This window comes from Panthera pardus, unplaced genomic scaffold (genome assembly GCF_024362965.1).
Source record: "Panthera pardus isolate Hobbes unplaced genomic scaffold, ASM2436296v1 HiC_scaffold_13, whole genome shotgun sequence".
Classification (NCBI taxonomy): domain Eukaryota; kingdom Metazoa; phylum Chordata; class Mammalia; order Carnivora; family Felidae; genus Panthera; species Panthera pardus.
The window spans coordinates 191,096,737-191,113,644 of NW_026526688.1; the positions used below are offsets into that span (position 1 = coordinate 191,096,737).

The window sequence follows — 16,908 nt, forward strand, 5'->3', positions numbered from 1 at the left end:
TTTTTTTTTTTTTTTTTTTTAGTTAGTATTGCATGTGTAGGAGGTAAAAGTGCCTGGGTTTAAATCCAGACTGTCATTTAGTAGAGGTTTGACCTTGGGACATTTGCAGTTCCTAGGATAGTACCTGGTAAATAGTAAGCACTATATAAATAATGAATATCCATAGATTTATCTCAGATCCAGAAACCTTGTTGAGCCCTTTTATTAGCTCTAATCATTTATATGTTAGGTTTTTTTTTAATTACGTGACCATATCATTCGTAAATTGTTACATCTCTTTTCTTCCATTTCTTACACTTGTCATTATTTTTTTCTAACATCAATTAAGACTTTTGGTACTATATCAGCCAGTATCAGTCATCATGGCCATCCTTATCTGATTTCATTTTTAGAGGGAATATATCTAAAGTTTCTCATTTAGGTTATATTTGCTAAAAATTTTTGGTAGGTAACTTAGGTACGAAGTTGAGAAAGTAGCTTTTCTTCCTGGTTTGGTTAAGAGTATTTTGTTACGTTTTTGAAGGAACTAAGAAAGGTTAAATATCCACAGTTGACAAAATTATCAGCCTTTTTGGTTTTTTGCTTCATTTTATTATCATGGTGACATATATTTGTACATTTTCTGAAGTTGCGGTATTCCGCTTTCCCTGGGATAAGCTCTACATGATAGCATATTCTTTTTTTTTTTTTTCCTTTAATCTGTTAGATTTTGTTAGGTAATATTTGAAATTTATGCAAGTGAAATGAGACTGTATTTTTTTATTTGGCTCATCTCTAGATTTAGAGTTGATATTTTATTAAAATCTTCCTAAAAGGAGTTTGTCAGTTTATATGCTTTTTTCTTTTTTTCTAAAACAATTCATATTAAACAGGTATTAATTTCCTTGGAAGTTTAGTGGAACTCACTTTACAAAACCATATGGGCCCACTGCTTTTAAAAAGAGGTTGGGGCCTTTTTGTTTTGTTTTGTTTTATTTTGTTTTTTAACATTTAGTTATCTGTTCTATTCAAGTTATCTATTTCTTCCTATATGAATTTTAGTATTTTCTTCCACAATTCAGCCATTTCATCTAGATTTTCACATTTAGTATGTATTTGTCATTTTTAAAATTTTTTAAACTTTTATTTTTCAACTTTTTTTTTTTTTTTTTTTTTTTATTTATTTTTGGGACAGAGAGAGACAGAGCATGAACGGGGGAGGGGCAGAGAGAGAGGGAGACACAGAATTGGAAACAGGCTCCAGGCTCTGAGCCATCAGCCCAGAGCCTGACGCGGGGCTCGAACTCACGGACCGCGAGATCGTGACCTGGCTGAAGTCGGACGCTTAACCAACTGCGCCATCCAGGCGCCCCTAAACTTTTATTTTTAAGTCTCTTGATAAGTTTCACTAGTTTCATTTTTCTTACTCATATTTTCAAAAAACCATCTTTTAGTTTTATCAGTCTTCTCTTCTCATATGCTGTTTCATTTCTGACTTTATTTCCTTCTTGCTTATTTTGCTCTTGCTCTTTTCCATTATTTTGAATTGAATACTTAACTTGTAGGTGTTTAAACTTCCTATTCCCATCATTGTATTCAAAGCTATAATTTTTTTTTTTTTTTTTAAGGGAGAGAGAGAGAACAGAAGTAGGTGAGGGGCAGAGGAAGAGAGAACCTCAAGCAGGCTCCACACCCAGTGCAGAGCCTGATGTGGGGCTCCATCTCACAACTGTGAGTTCATGACCTGAGCTGAAATCAAGAGTCAGTCAGTCGCTTATCCTACTGAGCCACCCAAAGTGCCCCTAAAGCTATAACTTTCTTTTGGGTACTGGTTTGGCCATGTCCCACAATTTTGCCTTGTGTGGTTTATATCAGTCAGTTTTAATATTTAATATCTTTTGTAATTTCCATTTTAACCCATGAGGTATTTAGCTTCCTAACATAGGATTCCTTTTAACTGACCTTTAATATCTACTTTACTGCATTTTGGTCAGAGAATTTAGTCTGAATGAAATTGACCCTTTGGAATCTAGTTACACTTTTAAACCTAACACATGATCTATTTTCATGTGTGTGTATGTGCACTCTCAAGTATCTATTCTGTTTGGTATAGAGTTTTGAATATTTATATAATAATAAAGTATATTAATATTTTGACTTTTTCAGGCTTCTTATATCCCTGCTTAATATTTCCCCCTCAGTTCTATGAGTTGTTACTTAAGAAATTTTGAGGATGTGCTTTCAGGATCATATATACCTCATATATGTTTATGATGAGTACTATATAATTTTCTGCTGTTCCTTTCACTGGTATTAATGTCTATATTTGTCCCTTGTATTTTTTGACTTGAAATCTTTTTTTGATGGGTATTAAGATTGCTATCTCAACTTTATTTTGGTCCACAGTTGCCTGATACATCTTTTTTCATTCTTTTATTTTTTACTTTTCTGTGTCTTTTTGCTTTGAAGTATCTTTTGTTAGTTGCATGTTATTGAATTTTATTTTGTTTTTCTAATCCAGGCTGAATGTCTGTCTTTTTAACTGTGAGTTTTAACATGTTTACATTCATTGTAATTCCTACTATATTAAGATTTACATCTGCCATCTTCTCTCATACCTGTTGAGTGTGGTTATATGACCACAACCTCTGGGGTCCCAGCAAGAATCCTAACGTCTAACAGCTCTGTAACCAAGACAGGTCCCCTAAAACTAATCCCAACAAACCCATCTAAAGGAAAACAGCAACAACAACAGTACCACCGCCTTTTATAGCTCTCTATCTGGAGTTTCGAGTTTGGGGCATAAAGGAACTACTTTTGCGGGAGTAATTTTCTGGGCTAGAACAGCATACTAAAAAATAAACTGACCCAGATATTAACCAATAAATGATTAAAATGACCCCAGGCTCTCCCAATAGAAAAATCTGCCTAAGACTAGGAGATCGAGATGGGAAAGCTCAGTAAACCTTCTTGGTCAGCATCCATGTTCTTAGATACAGACAATAATATAACCCATTGCTTTCAGACTTTAATATCATTTCTCTAGTCTTCTCATTCACAGGTTAAAGCTACCTTTCCAGATATTTCAACTAAGTCACCAGTTTCCAAGGGCATTTGCCACCTACGGAAAACATCAGATTCGAGTATACCAGATGTCCTTGACAACTCATCCCACCACAAAATTTGCTCCACCAGCGGACAACAAAGGCAACCACTGTGTTTCTTTCCATTACCAAGTAGATATAATATCCCTGCCAACAAGACAGAATACACAAAGTGTCTCCTCGCAGTATCACAACCAGTTGAGACCACGCTAAGAAAGTCAGCTTGCCTGGAGGAAGACCCCTTCTCTTCTTGGGTAGACACAGTTTGAAGGAGAAACTCTGACCTGTGCCACTGGTAAGTGACTTAACACTTTTACACACTGAACTGGTCCTGAGAACTGAGATACCTTCTTTGTAAGTGAAGAATATACAACATAATCTTGAAGAACTGCACAGTGATAGGAGCCAGAGGCATACTGTGTGTGTATAATGGACTGACAAGTTAATCTTGTTGAAGGATTCTTCATCTTTTGTTTCTATTTGATAGTTTTAGTATTTTGCTGGCTTAGATTGTTACCTTTTTCTGGTTTCTTCCTCCGTTCTAATCTAATGGGTCCCAGGAATCCCTCTCCTGACCCCTTATCAGAATCAGAAAGTGAGGAAGAAGAAAACGCTAACTACCTAAATGAGAGTTCTGGGCAAGAGTGGGATTCCTCTGAAGAAGAAGACCCTGTGGTGCCCAACCTGACACCTCTTGAGAGTCTTGCCTGGCAGGTTAAGTGCCTTTTAAAATACTCTACAACTTGGAAACCTTTAAATCCTAATTCCTGGTTATATCATGCTAAACTCTTAGATCCAAGCACACCAGTCCATATACTTCGAGAGATAGGTCTAAGACTCTCTCATTGCTCCCACTGTGTACCCAAACTGGAACCAATTCCTGAATGGCCTCCTCTGGCTTCTTGTGGAGTCCCGCCTTTTCAAAAGCCCCTTACAAATCCCAGCCGGCTTTCTAGAGATCATGCCACTCTAAATGGAGCACTGCAATTTGCCACCAAACAGTTAAGCCGAACGTTGAGTAGAGCCACTCCCATACCTGAATACCTAAAACAGATCCCTAATTCATGTGTTTCTGGTTGTTGCTGTGGCTGGTTAACTAAAACAGTTAAGGAAACAACCCGAACTGAACCCATCAATACTACTTACTCCTACACTGACTTCCAAAAGGCAGTTAACAAACTCCTAACTGCATCACTGTAAACGTCCACCATTTGTTCTGATATCTCTCATAGAAAGTCACACACCCGACAGTTGAGACACTAATGCCTTCTCAGCCAAACTATGCCCTATCCTAATAAGCCCTTAAGCCCTACCAAGTACAGTAGTCCCATAACTCAGCTGCAGAAAATGCATGGTGAGCATCCCCTTTGATAGGCCCGGTAGATGAAATGAGAACTTTAGTAGAGAATTAGATAAAAGGGACTGTATGATAAAAATTGACTGTTGTCCACACTCAGTTCTCTCCCCAATTTATTCTTCCTATCTGAATGGACTCTTAACTAGATATCTCATTGCTAATGGGAAGGAAGAAGAGTGAACCCCTACCCCTTTTGTTACCTAACCTTCAGAACAGCCAGTGGGGAAAGTGGGGACTTAGCTATTCCCAATAACACCTTTCTGAGTACACTCTTTTCTAACACTAATTTCTATGAGATAGTTGAATTAAATTGAATACCTAGACAAAAGAAAATGGTGGGGCTATGGATTTACCTCCTGGCTTTTATGTAGATAGTCCTGCACACGGCACCCTTGAGAGTTCCCATTTTGGGGGGAGGGAGCGCAGTTTCAAACCTAGCCCACACTACTTCAGACCAATTATATTACCTGCAATTACAGTATAAACTTTTATATCACAGGCCCCACCAGGCCTAAAAAAATTGTAACTGGGGACTAATCAGACACCTGTTCTGTAGGGAAGATGTTTCCTGTATCTTGGCATTCAGACTTTAGCTAAGAGCAGATCACATTTGAAAAGGCCAGGGAAAAGATGAAGAGCATTTATGCTTTCAATATTAACTGCTTGTAAATTAAAATATTGCATCTATATAATGTTCCAGCAGTACTTTATGCGCCGTTTACGTCCATTGCAAATTTTTCTAACTTTAAAGAACTTCACTACTACAGAACATCTCAGCCTAGTAACAGTCTGAAGTTACAGTTTTTTAGCATCATTGTTTTTCTGCATAGATTAGCTTTAGATTTTCTTCTAGCTGAACAAGGAAGAGTATGTACCCTTGTAAATGAATCTTGCTGCATTTAATTAGATGAGTTAAAACCTAGAAATCCTACATAAAAGAAAATGCATGAGACCATTAAATCTTTTCACACACCTACAGTAGAGTGAAACCAGTGTGTGCCCCTGGTTGACTGGGCATCTGAAGGGAATCAGCAAATAGATTGTTAAAAATATATCCTATATCCTCTTTTAGTTTTACTTTTTCCGATTCTCCATAATTAAGTGCTGTATATGATATGGCATCGAAACACTGAAGCATTAATGGAATCACAAATTCTGTACATGTATAGCAACTTTAAGGAGAGAGGAAAATGTCTATAATCCAATGAGTATTTCTACTGAGCCTTAGTTGTCTTAAGGAAAAAGGAGGGAACTGCAGTAGGTAGAAAAACTGTTAGTGGAAAATTACTGAATTGAAAAATATACTGTTAGTGTAACTGAATGTATCAAACTGTTCTGTATACATGTTCTGTGAAACTGGGTTTTTAAAATGTTATAAGAACCTGTTTTTTGTTTTTTTTTTTTTAAGGGGGAGGTGGGAAGAGGTAGGGAGGTCTGAAAATTAAAAGATATTGATGTTTATGTAACCATAATATGTTCCTTTCCCATGTGTGTACATAAAAGTGCCTTGCTCATGAAGCATTTTTGCTATTCACTCCAAAAGGAAGCCTTTCCCCAGCTTTGCAGCTGAATAAACCAACGGCTTTGTACATGCTGAACCAGAGTATGGTCATTTGTTCTCAACAAATGAAATAGATCCTGCTTTGCTTAAGCCATAATCAACATTCACTAAGTGCTGAATAGAGTCAACTGAATATGTATATACGTATATATACGTGTATATATATATATGTATATATATACATATATATACATAAACACACACACATATATGTAAATAATATCTGTACAGTGTCTCTGATAGGAGGTGACTTGGCAGCTCTAGAGAACGAAACATACTTGTAAAAGAAAATGTTAACATTCAGTCAAGACCTGAATTTGAACGTGTTTTTTGTGCATGTTCAGTGATTACAGGTTACACAAAATGGTAAATACCTGAAAAAGCCCAAAGCCTTTACTCTTTTTGTGTGCCATGGACGTGGGCTGTGGGGTCAGGGCTGAGTGTACCACTTTGACACTCTCCCTATGAGGGATTAGGAGAAACAACAGACTTCTGTATTTGTAGAATATTTGTCAAAGGAAACAGGATTTCTAAACCAACAGACATTAATGTTATTTAAAGGTATTCTCTCTCAGTGCAGCTAGGCAGCCTCTTCTTGTTGAAGCAGTCCAGGTACCTTGAGCACAGAAGACCATAGTCATGTATTTTTGTTTTTCTAACGTTTATTTATTATTGAGAGACAGAGAGACACAGAGCATGATCAGGGAAGGGGCAGAGAGAGGGGGAGACACAGAATCTGAAGCAGGCTCCAGGCTCCGAGCTGTCAGCACAGAGCCTGACGCAGGGCTCAAACTCACGAACCGTGAGACTATGACCTGAGCCGAAGTTGGATGCTTGTTTAATCAACTGAGCCACCACGCCACCCCCATAATCATGTCTTTTAAGCCCATCAGCTTTCCTAAAAGAAGAAACAAATTATGCATGCCTGCTAAGGAACAGGTCTTAAATATTAAATGGCCTTTTAGGGATTATCCTGCTGGGGCTCCTATCACAAACACCCATTTAAAAACTTTTTCTCTGTGATAAAAACAATGTTCTGATATTAGAGTAGATTATTAAAGCAATTAGGGACTTGAGAAGTCACTTGGGTTATTTTCTTACTGTTACATAAATTCCCTCTTCTATCTAATAAATTATTTTCTACTTTTGGCTCCAGTATTAGAGAATTTAATGCCTTTTGGAGCAGCCCATTACTTTGAAATGTCTCTTAGAAATTCAGTCATTCATCTAATAACAGTACAGAGTGCCTACTATAATCTAGACACTGGGAGTGCAAAACTAAATGAGATGCTATAAACAAGAAATTAGCTTCAAAATATATTGAACCAATATAAATAACCCCAAAGCTTTTGGCCACTGATGCTATTTTTGCTCTCTAGGGTCACATTAAATAAGCCTCGTCCTCATACAGACCCTTAGGTATTTGTAAATGTGCAGCCATCCAAATATAGTGAAAATTCACATGGAGGGCACACTCCCACTAATTAAACCCCAAAAGGGGTGGTTAGCTAAGGGAATAGTCAAAGAGGTCCTTTACACACAGATTTAAGTTGTATTTGATAAGTTCACAAGGCAAGGGCACACAAAAATCAGGGCCAGGAGCGTTTTGCTGGGCTGGGGTATACAGAGCGAATGGCTGGGGTATACAGAGAAGCCCAGAAAGTTTGGATAACTCCTCGGACTTGCATGATGCAAGTTTCTGCAGGCTCCTGGTAAATGAGCCCACCAATGAGCAATATCCACTGGACCGAGGGAAACTGAGGGAGCCACACTAGCTGCCCCCAGCTGCCAGGTGTTTCTCCTGTGTCATCGACTTGCTCTTATCCAAAAGAAAACCTCCAGCATATCTTGCCGTTTTAAGCAAAGTTTAGTTAGTGGCTGCGTATTTGAGTCTGATCATTGCATACCATCCTCTAAATTCTTACTTCCAATTGGTGGCAACAGTGGGATTATATAACAGTTAACAGTTCTGGACACGAGACCAAGAAAATGGAAAGGATGAAGGTACCACGATGACCCGACACTTCCCTGGCTGCCCAACTCCCGTTGGCCCTGAGAGCAACGACCAGCCCTTCTCCGGGAGATGGGAGAAAAGAATGCCCGATTTTAAAAATAAAATAACGTAGTGAGCAGAGAGGCCCAGAGTCGTTGCTTCTAAACAGCATGGAGTCAGTTTAAAATGTCAGTGACAGTTTAGGGTTGGATCATAAAACAAGTTGACTGGAGTTTGGGCAGTTTTTTTGGGAAAACATAGGAGATAACCCTGACAACATGATATGAAAATCCCTGGGATCATTTGGGAATTGATGCCCTATTCCCTGGAGTGGGACATAATCTGTAATCATCTAGGAGACTTGGGATCCTGGACAGCCTAACAAGATTAAAATGAAGCTGCTAGTATACACAGAAACCAAACTGGTGTGGTATCAGATTAGATTGCACCAGAAGCCAGATGAAACTGTCAGAATCAGTGCTGCAGAGTGTAAATCCAGGAGCATGTTCTTCAGGGAAAATCATGTTTGGGTTAAGTGCTAAACCCATGCTCGTTTAATACTAACATTCCATTCATAGTGTCAAGTGTGGGACCTGACATTCTAATATATCCACCGCTGTTTTACAGTGTTTTAATTAGGCAATGGTCTGAAAGGGACAACTTTCCTTTGAGAGGCAGCCAAACATTTGGAACAGTCCAAGGATATGGCCATTTTTCATGAAAGAAGACCCTGAGCAACCAGCATGACTTGATTTTGCACCAGTGACAGAGCCCTGGTGACACAAGAGGCCAACCATCTACCTAGAGAACTAAATTCCTATATAATTGAAAGCATTAATGTTGGCCAGAGCCAATGCATCCAATGGGAATTTATCACAAAGTAGGTTATGTGGTGTTAGCCCCTGGCTACCTGCCTGTTTGTAATGTATGTGGACTCCCAGTGACTTGAATGCTTTGGTCCAGATCCCACTTTCCTTCTTTGCCCAACTTGTTTATGTGGGTCACTTACCTACACACTGTTTCTTTAAATGTGTTGGGATACTGATTTAGCAAATAAAAATACAGGAGGCCCACATAAATTCGAATTTCTGATAAACAATGAAACATGAGACATACTTCTACCAGAAGAAAATTATTTATCTGAAATTCACAATCCACTTTTTATCTGGCACCTCTATAAATGTGTTAGCATTGATGAAGCTTGGGTTGTCGTCCTGTAGTTGCTTTTGGAGAGGAGTCTGGTTCTTCCCATTATGTGTTTCCTTACCTCCAAATAGTTGATGTGGGGAGAGGTGACCCAAAGTTAGAATGGTTGTGAGTTTTATAGGAGACACATTTTATTTGGCTAAAATAATCACATAACCATTAAAACATTTACAGACATACTGTCTTAATAGGTAGTTTGGGTTTGTTGTTTGTGTTCTGTTTGGGTTAACTGCTAGATCTTAAGCAGTGTTTTAAGCAGTTAATTTCTCATTTTGCTTTACCACGAAGGGAAAGATTAAGTATTACTTTTTTTTTTAATGTTTTATTTATTTTTGAGAGAGCATGCACAGTGGGGGAGCAGAGAGAGGGGATACAGGATCCGAAGCAGGCTCTGCACTGACAGCAGCGAGCTGGATGCAACGCTCAAACTGAGCTGAGCTGAAGTCAAGCCTTCAATCAACTGAGCCACCCAGGTGTCTCAAGATAATGTATTACTTAAAAAAAGAAATACTTGTGGGGCACCTGGGTGGCTCAATTGGTTAAGTATCAGACTTCGGCTCAGGTCATGATCTCAGGGATCGTGAGTTCAAGCCCTGTCTCGGGCTCTGTACTGACATCTCAGAGCCTGGAGCCTGCTTTAGATTCTGTCTCCCTCTCTCTCTGCCCCTCCCCTGCTTGCAATCTCTCTCTCCCTCTTAAAAGTAAATAAACATTAAAAAAATTTTTTTAACGTTAAAAAAAAAATACTTGATGGCACAGTTCTGACAGCCATTCTGCATTGCAGAAAAGGACCACAAATTTGGAACACTTTTCTTTTCCTTCCAGAACCCCCAAAAGACTCAGGGATTTGAAGCACCCTGGGAGATGGGAGTGAGGAGCAAAGTTGAAACACAGGTACTAAAGTTTATCTTTGTCTCCTTTTGTAACCAGGTTACCTGTCCCTCTTTCTAGCCAAAGACTGGAGGCTTATTCTCTGGAGAAATTGAACCAAACAGATGAGAAGTGGGACTTGGGGGAGAGCAGAGGTGGTAGTGAGGTGCTACACTGAAAACAGGAGACTGAGAGAATGTCAGTATTTGGAACATGAGCCTTCAGTCCCCTTCTCACCCAGCTAACGAACCTGCCAGCAGGGCCTCTACCCAGCCCGCCCACTCCACCCACAAAGATGAACAATTATAAAAACAACTTTCCACTTGATTATTTGTTAAAATGAAACCCAAGAGTCCACAAGTCCTGCCCATTCATGCAAGGCTTTCAGTCTCTTATGATTATGATAAACTGATAACTGAGGATCAATTGACATTTGAGGATAATTTCAACAATGAAACATAAGACCAAAACAAAAGAACCAAAAATAATAATAATAATGGAAGGAACATATGCTGTAATACTCTCAGAAACAAGAAAATATACTGTCTCCATGAAGAACAGGGTGCTAGAAAAAAAGGAACAATCAGAAAACTAAAATATTGGAAAAATCGAGCTAGAATTAAACATTCAGTAGATGTGTTGGAAGATAAGTTGAAGAAATTTCAGGAAGCAGAACAGAAAGGCAGAGATGGAAAACAGGAAAGAACAACAACAACAAAATTAGAAGATCAGAATGGGATCCATCTGATTAGTAAAAGCCCCAAAATAGCAGAGAAAGGAAGTGAAAAGAGGTAACAAAATTAAAGAATGTAGGTCATGAGTCGTATAAATTAAAAGGATCCAGAGTGCCCAGCACAATGAATTTAACACAGAAAAGCATATCATGATATTTCAGGATGCCAGAATTAAAGAAGATCCTGAAAGTTTACAAAGGAGGTGAAACAAGGGTTACACAAAAGACTTTTTCACAGTGATACTTAGATTTCTTGGTAGCAACACTGGATGAAGGAACACTGTGAAAGTAAGGCCTTCAAATATAAGAGGAGAAATTATTTCCAATGCAGAATTCTGTACCCAAACAATCCAATCAAGTATGGGGCTAAAATAAAGTTTAGACTTGCATGGTCTCAAAATGTTATCTTCCCATGTACACTTTCTTAGGAGGCTACTGGAGAGTGTGTGTCACCAAAACAAAGGAGTAAATCTAAAGAAGAAGGCTTGGCATCCTGAAGACAAGATCTCACAAAGGAATGCAATGAAGGAAAGTCAGGATGGCTACCATGTCAAGTAAGTAAGGTGGGGGTCTCAGGAAGTAGGGCTCTAGGAAACTGGGAACCAGTGTTTGAGTACGTGGAAAATGCAGAAAGGAGTGAGTCAGATGTTAGGACATTAGAGGAAACAAAAAGGATAAGTACATGGGATACTTGGTTAATGTTCAAATGAGGCAATTAGAAGTACCCCAATACACATTTTTGGATTTTGGATTTTGGACACATTCCAGGGTGTCACTGTGTCACAAAAATAAATCTCAAATTTTATTTCTTAAAATGCAGTTATTTTATTACAATTTTAGTCAGAATTTAGAAGTTTGGCATTAAAAATGTAGTATTAAAATTGTAGTCATGTCAGTAATTATATGGTTTCTTCAGGTATCATACTCCATAATTGCAACAGATGCACCAATAAGACATGCACTGCAGAAGGCTTTTTCAGAAAAAAAATTACAGTCAAACCTTTGTTTGCGAGCATAATTGGTTCCAGAAACATGCTTGTAATCCAAAGTACTCACATATCAAAGCGAATTTCAAGAACCATTGGCTCAGTTGTGATCATGTGACACTCAGTGTCACGTACTACTCAGATTGCGAGATATCACTCATTGATCAAGTTAAAATTTTTTAGAAATGTTTGCTTGTCTTGTGGAACACTCACAGACCAAATTACTCTCAATCCAAGGTTTTACTGTATTATAACTTGTTTTGTAAAAAGAACTTTGTCCCTTCCTTAGGCAAACCTCAAAATTTTCTTACTAACAGAAATGATACATAGTCTATAGCAGTAGGGTGAATAGCATTTTCATGTAAATTTTAGCCTCTGTTGTTTCAAAAGCGTGCTACTTTAAAAATAATATTTTGAATTTTCATGTTATTTTTCATCTTCCATACTGTTTTTGCTATCAAGATATAGTTATATCCAGTGACAGCTCCATAACATATTCCCATATAATGCCTTTGGGTTTTTTTCTGAGTTATGATTGAGGGTTTTCCTATAATTTGTTTATATTAATATTATATAATCAAATAAATTTTGATTTAATTGCAAGTGATTATGTGTCATGACGTGTGTTTTCTCTGTTATCAAATCTATTGAGGAAACCAGGCCAATTTATCTATCTGCCTTTTTTTTTTTTTAAGAAACAGATAACATACCTACAGTGGAATACAAAAAGTGTACTTGATGATTTTTCACATGTATACACTTCACATGTATACACATTTCACATGTATACATGTATACACATGTATACAATACATAAGTGTACTTGATGATTTTTCACATGTATACACTTGTATCAGGATGTATACACTTAAAGTACAAAAAATGTCCTGATTACCTAGTTTCCCTCCCCAAGAAAGAACCACTCTTCTTTTGTAAAACTCAATTAGTTATGCTTGTCCTCAACTTCATGTGAATGGGATCATGCAGTGTATATTGTTTTATACTTGGCTTCATTCATCAACACGACTGCTGTGATTCATCCAAATGTTTGCATGTATCGGTGGTTGATTTCTTTTTATTGCTGTAGACTATTTCATTGAATGAATATACCATAATTCATTTATCCATTCATGGCATTTGAGTTCTTTCCAATTTGGGGCTGTTACAAATAAAGCTGCAATATACATTTTTGTACCTGTGTTTTTTGTGGGTGTATGTACTCATTCCTCTTGGGTTTATACCTAAAAGTCCAATTGCTGTGTCATAGGATACGTGTATGGTTTTTTTAGTAAAACTGGAAGCTTCTAACACTTATCAAGGTGATTTTATAATTTTACACTCCCACCAGCAAAGTGTGAAAGTTTCAGTTGCTATACATGTTTACAAACACTTGTTATTGTCAGTCTCTAATTTTAGCCATTCTGACATTATATAATGGTATCTCATTGTGGCTTTCATTTACATTACCATGATTAGCAACAGTGAGCACCTTTTTGTCTGCTTATTGACTTTTCATACACCTCTTATAGAAGTATTTGTTCAAGTCTTTTGTCCACTTGTAAATGTTATTATCTTTTTCTTATTGATTTGTACAAATTCTTTATACACCTATTATATAGGTTGTCAGATATACAGTTGATCCTTGAGCAGTGGGAGGAGAAGGGGTGTTAGAACCCCAACCCCTGTGTAGCCAAAAATCCACATGTAATTTTGGCTCCGCAAAGACTTAAGTACTAATAGCCTACGGTTGACCAGAAGCCTTACTGATAACATAAGTTGTCAATTAACACACATTTTGTATGTTACCTGTATTATATACGGTGTTCTTACAATAAAGTAAACTAGAGAAAAGAAAATGTTATTGCGAAAATCAAAAGGGAAAGAAAATACATTTACAGTACTGTACTGTACCAAAAAATATCCATATATAAGTGAACCTGTGCATTTCAAGAGTCATCTGTGTATATGTGTTATGAATATCTTCTGCCAGTCGCTGCCTTGCCTTTTAATAGTATATTTTTTGAGTAGAAGTTTATAGTTTTGATGAAATCCAGTTTATCTTTTTTTCATTGTGGTTAGTGCTTTAACAAATCTTTGCCATCCTGAATGTTATGAATATTCTATGTTTTTTTAAGAAGGCTTATAGTATTAGCTTTCACATTTAAGTCTGTGATCCATCTCAAATTAATTTTCTATATGATATGAGGTAGAAGGGGAATTGTCTTGATTAAAATATTCTTATTACAGCTGACATTTTGAAATTTGATCACTGAGATCAGAATATTATAGGCATCTCTGTTTTCTCTAGTACTTTCTCCTTTTCTTCATACTCTTTATATTCTCAGTCTCATCCAGGTCAAAGATGATTTATCTAGATGTGGTTTATATTTTTTAGAGTTTGTCCTTTTCATGAAATTTGAGGTAGGAAAGTTGACATTCTGGATTTTTTTTTTAATGTTTATTTATTTATTTTTGAGAGAGAGAGAGAGCTGGAGAAGGCACAAGCAAGGAGGGTGGGGCAGAGAGAGAGAGAGGGAGACACAGAATCTGAAGCAGGTACCAGGCTCTGAGCTGTCAGCACAGAGCCCGATGCAGGGCCCAAACTCATAAACCACGTTTTTGGTTTTTTTTTTTTAATGTTTATTTATTTATTTTGAGAGACAGAGAGAGCCTGAGCAGGGGAGGGGCAGAGAGAGGGGGAGAAATGATCTCAAGCAGGCTCCGTGCTGTCAGTGCAGAGTCCTATGCAGGGCTCTATCTCACCAAGTGATATCATGACCTGAGCTGAAATCGAGTTAGACGTTCAACCGACTGAGCCACCCAGGTGCCCCTTGACATTGTGTTTTTAAGCTATCCTCAAAAGACTGAAGAATTCCCAAATTAAACTTTTTCTTGAAAATTAATTATCTAAGTGGCAAAAAATAACTAAAAATCTAATGCAATTATTTGCTTAAAATTTTGAATGTTAGTATACCAATTCTGTAACTACTGGAATTATGAATAAATGTATTTATTATTCTGCCATGTACTGTTTTAAATGTTTTTATGCGTTTAAGATATTCTTCTAGATGTTAGCTAATCTAATATTCTTACCATCCATTTTCCTGTTATTCAACTTAAGAAATTTCTCAATATCTGCTTCTGCACATAAATTTAACAGTTTTCACAATCAATAATTTGTTGCACTTTCAAAATACATTCACATTAATATTTTGGCTGACTAATAGAATTTGGCACATAAATCACATTCATTCAGTTGAATATTCAGCAGATATTTATTGAGCCCCTTCCAAGTGCCAAGTACTATTCTAAACACTGGGACTTCAGCAGTCAGCAAAACAGACAAAAATTTCTACTTTCATCAGCTTACATTTTTGTGAGATTTTTTTGCACTTCAGTTTATATCCCTAATATTTACCTTTATTTACAAGTGAATGTTCAGATATGAACAGTAAGTCTGAATGATTTGCAGTAGAATATTATGTGCCCATCAAATTGTGTGTTCCCCTTTTCACAGTATGGAGTTCTTTTGAGCAATTGCTACCCAGGCAGGAATTTTATTTCCCAGACCCTTATATCTTTGGCTGTGCCTTTGGTGTCAGTTCTTGCCAAAGGAATGACAACAGAATTGTTGTGTCACTTCCAGTCCAGGGTGTTTTAGAATTGGGTATACCTTCTCTATGTTCTCTTTACCTTTTGCTGGCTGAATGAGGATGGCAGTGAGGTCCTAGGGGATGATGGAGCACAGAGGGAAAGAGCCAGCCACAGATTCACCTTAGGCAGGAAAGGGGGGGGGGGGGGGAGGGTCTAAAGACCAATAACTCAGAGTTTATTGTGACCAAAAAAAACACCCTTTCTGGTGTTAAGACAGTGAAATGTGAGTTTATTTTAGCAATTAGTATCACCATAACTAGCATACTTGTCTGGTTAACGTTGCAGACATTGTTAATCTGAAGAGATATGATGTCTACCTGAAAATAGAACCATTATCATTGATCTAGCATAATTTGAGGGTTGCCAAAAATAATATTAAAGAAGAAAGTTAGATATTCCGCCTTCCAAAGGGCAAGGCCAATACCCAACAACAGATTTTTGCTGAATATTGAGCCAACACAAAATTAATTGAATCCCTAGCAGTTAGTGACTTAGAAGTGGGGGGGGTGTGGGGTTGTAAAAGAAAGTAGGAGTAATCCTGGTCACACTTTGGCCCACGAACCATATTTATATAGTTACAATGTTAAACAGTTACTATTGGAATTCCGATAAAATAAAGATAAGGAATGTGGAGTGGGTACAGTGTAGGAAGCCATGTTCTTCATTCAGTATAGTAGCAAGCATAAAATGGGTCAGAAAGTAATACATACATACTTTATATGTTCATACGGAAATAGAATTTGTTGCCTCTGGAAGTCGAACCAGTGGCTAGAAACAGGTGGGAGAGAGACTTCATTTTTTTCATTTTTGAATGTCCCTTATATATTGATTGCCATGGGAGATCAGAGAGAGCATCTCTGACTGGAATAGTCAGGTCAAGCCTGCCTCAGAAGGGTGATCTGAGCTGAAACTTGGTGGATGACAGGTTTGAAATAGGAGAAAGGACAAGAAGGACATTATAAAGCAAGACCTAGAAGGAACTGACAAGGTTTGTTAGAGCCTTTAATGGCAATTTTCAATTTTCAAAGTGGGGCCTGGTACCATCCACAACAGCATCACTGAAGTGGTTATTTAAATGCCTTACTCATATCTACTAAATCAAAATTTCTCCTATGAGGAGACTGAAATACTCAGGATCCTGAGTTCAAACTCCATGTTGGGCGTAGAGCTTACTTAAAAAAAAAAGTTATAAATCCATGTAAATACTCTAGACAATACTTGGAAATTTATTGCAGAAACACCATAGATGATTTAAGGGGAGAAAAAAAGTAGTCAGTTCCAAAAAGAGAAATTGAGAAATTGCTACATTGAAATATTCGACCGTATATACGGGTCAGTCATATTACCGATACTTAACTCAGTTAAAAACATTTGAGTTTCCATTGAGTGCTGAGCACTCTATTGCTGTTACAAAGAGAATTAAAAAGCATCAGTTCCATTCCTTTTTTGAGTGTTGGAGAGTTCT

At 37.4% G+C, this 16,908-nt stretch overlaps 1 protein-coding gene and 1 long non-coding RNA gene across 2 annotated transcripts; both read left to right on the plus strand.

Moving 5' to 3' along the window:
* Positions 1 to 3,259: 3,259 nt before the first annotated feature.
* Positions 3,260 to 12,975, plus strand: LOC128776657 (uncharacterized). Its single transcript, XR_008421830.1, has 2 exons — positions 3,260 to 3,378; positions 11,232 to 12,975. It is a non-coding gene; the product is annotated as an uncharacterized LOC128776657 (long non-coding RNA).
* DCAF16 (DDB1 and CUL4 associated factor 16) lies at positions 3,378 to 6,038 on the plus strand. Its single transcript, XM_019453626.2, has one exon. The coding sequence runs from the start codon at positions 3,633 to 3,635 to the stop codon at positions 4,281 to 4,283; it is 651 nt and encodes a 216-aa protein (XP_019309171.2). The 5' UTR covers positions 3,378 to 3,632; the 3' UTR covers positions 4,284 to 6,038.
* Positions 12,976 to 16,908: the final 3,933 nt, after the last annotated feature.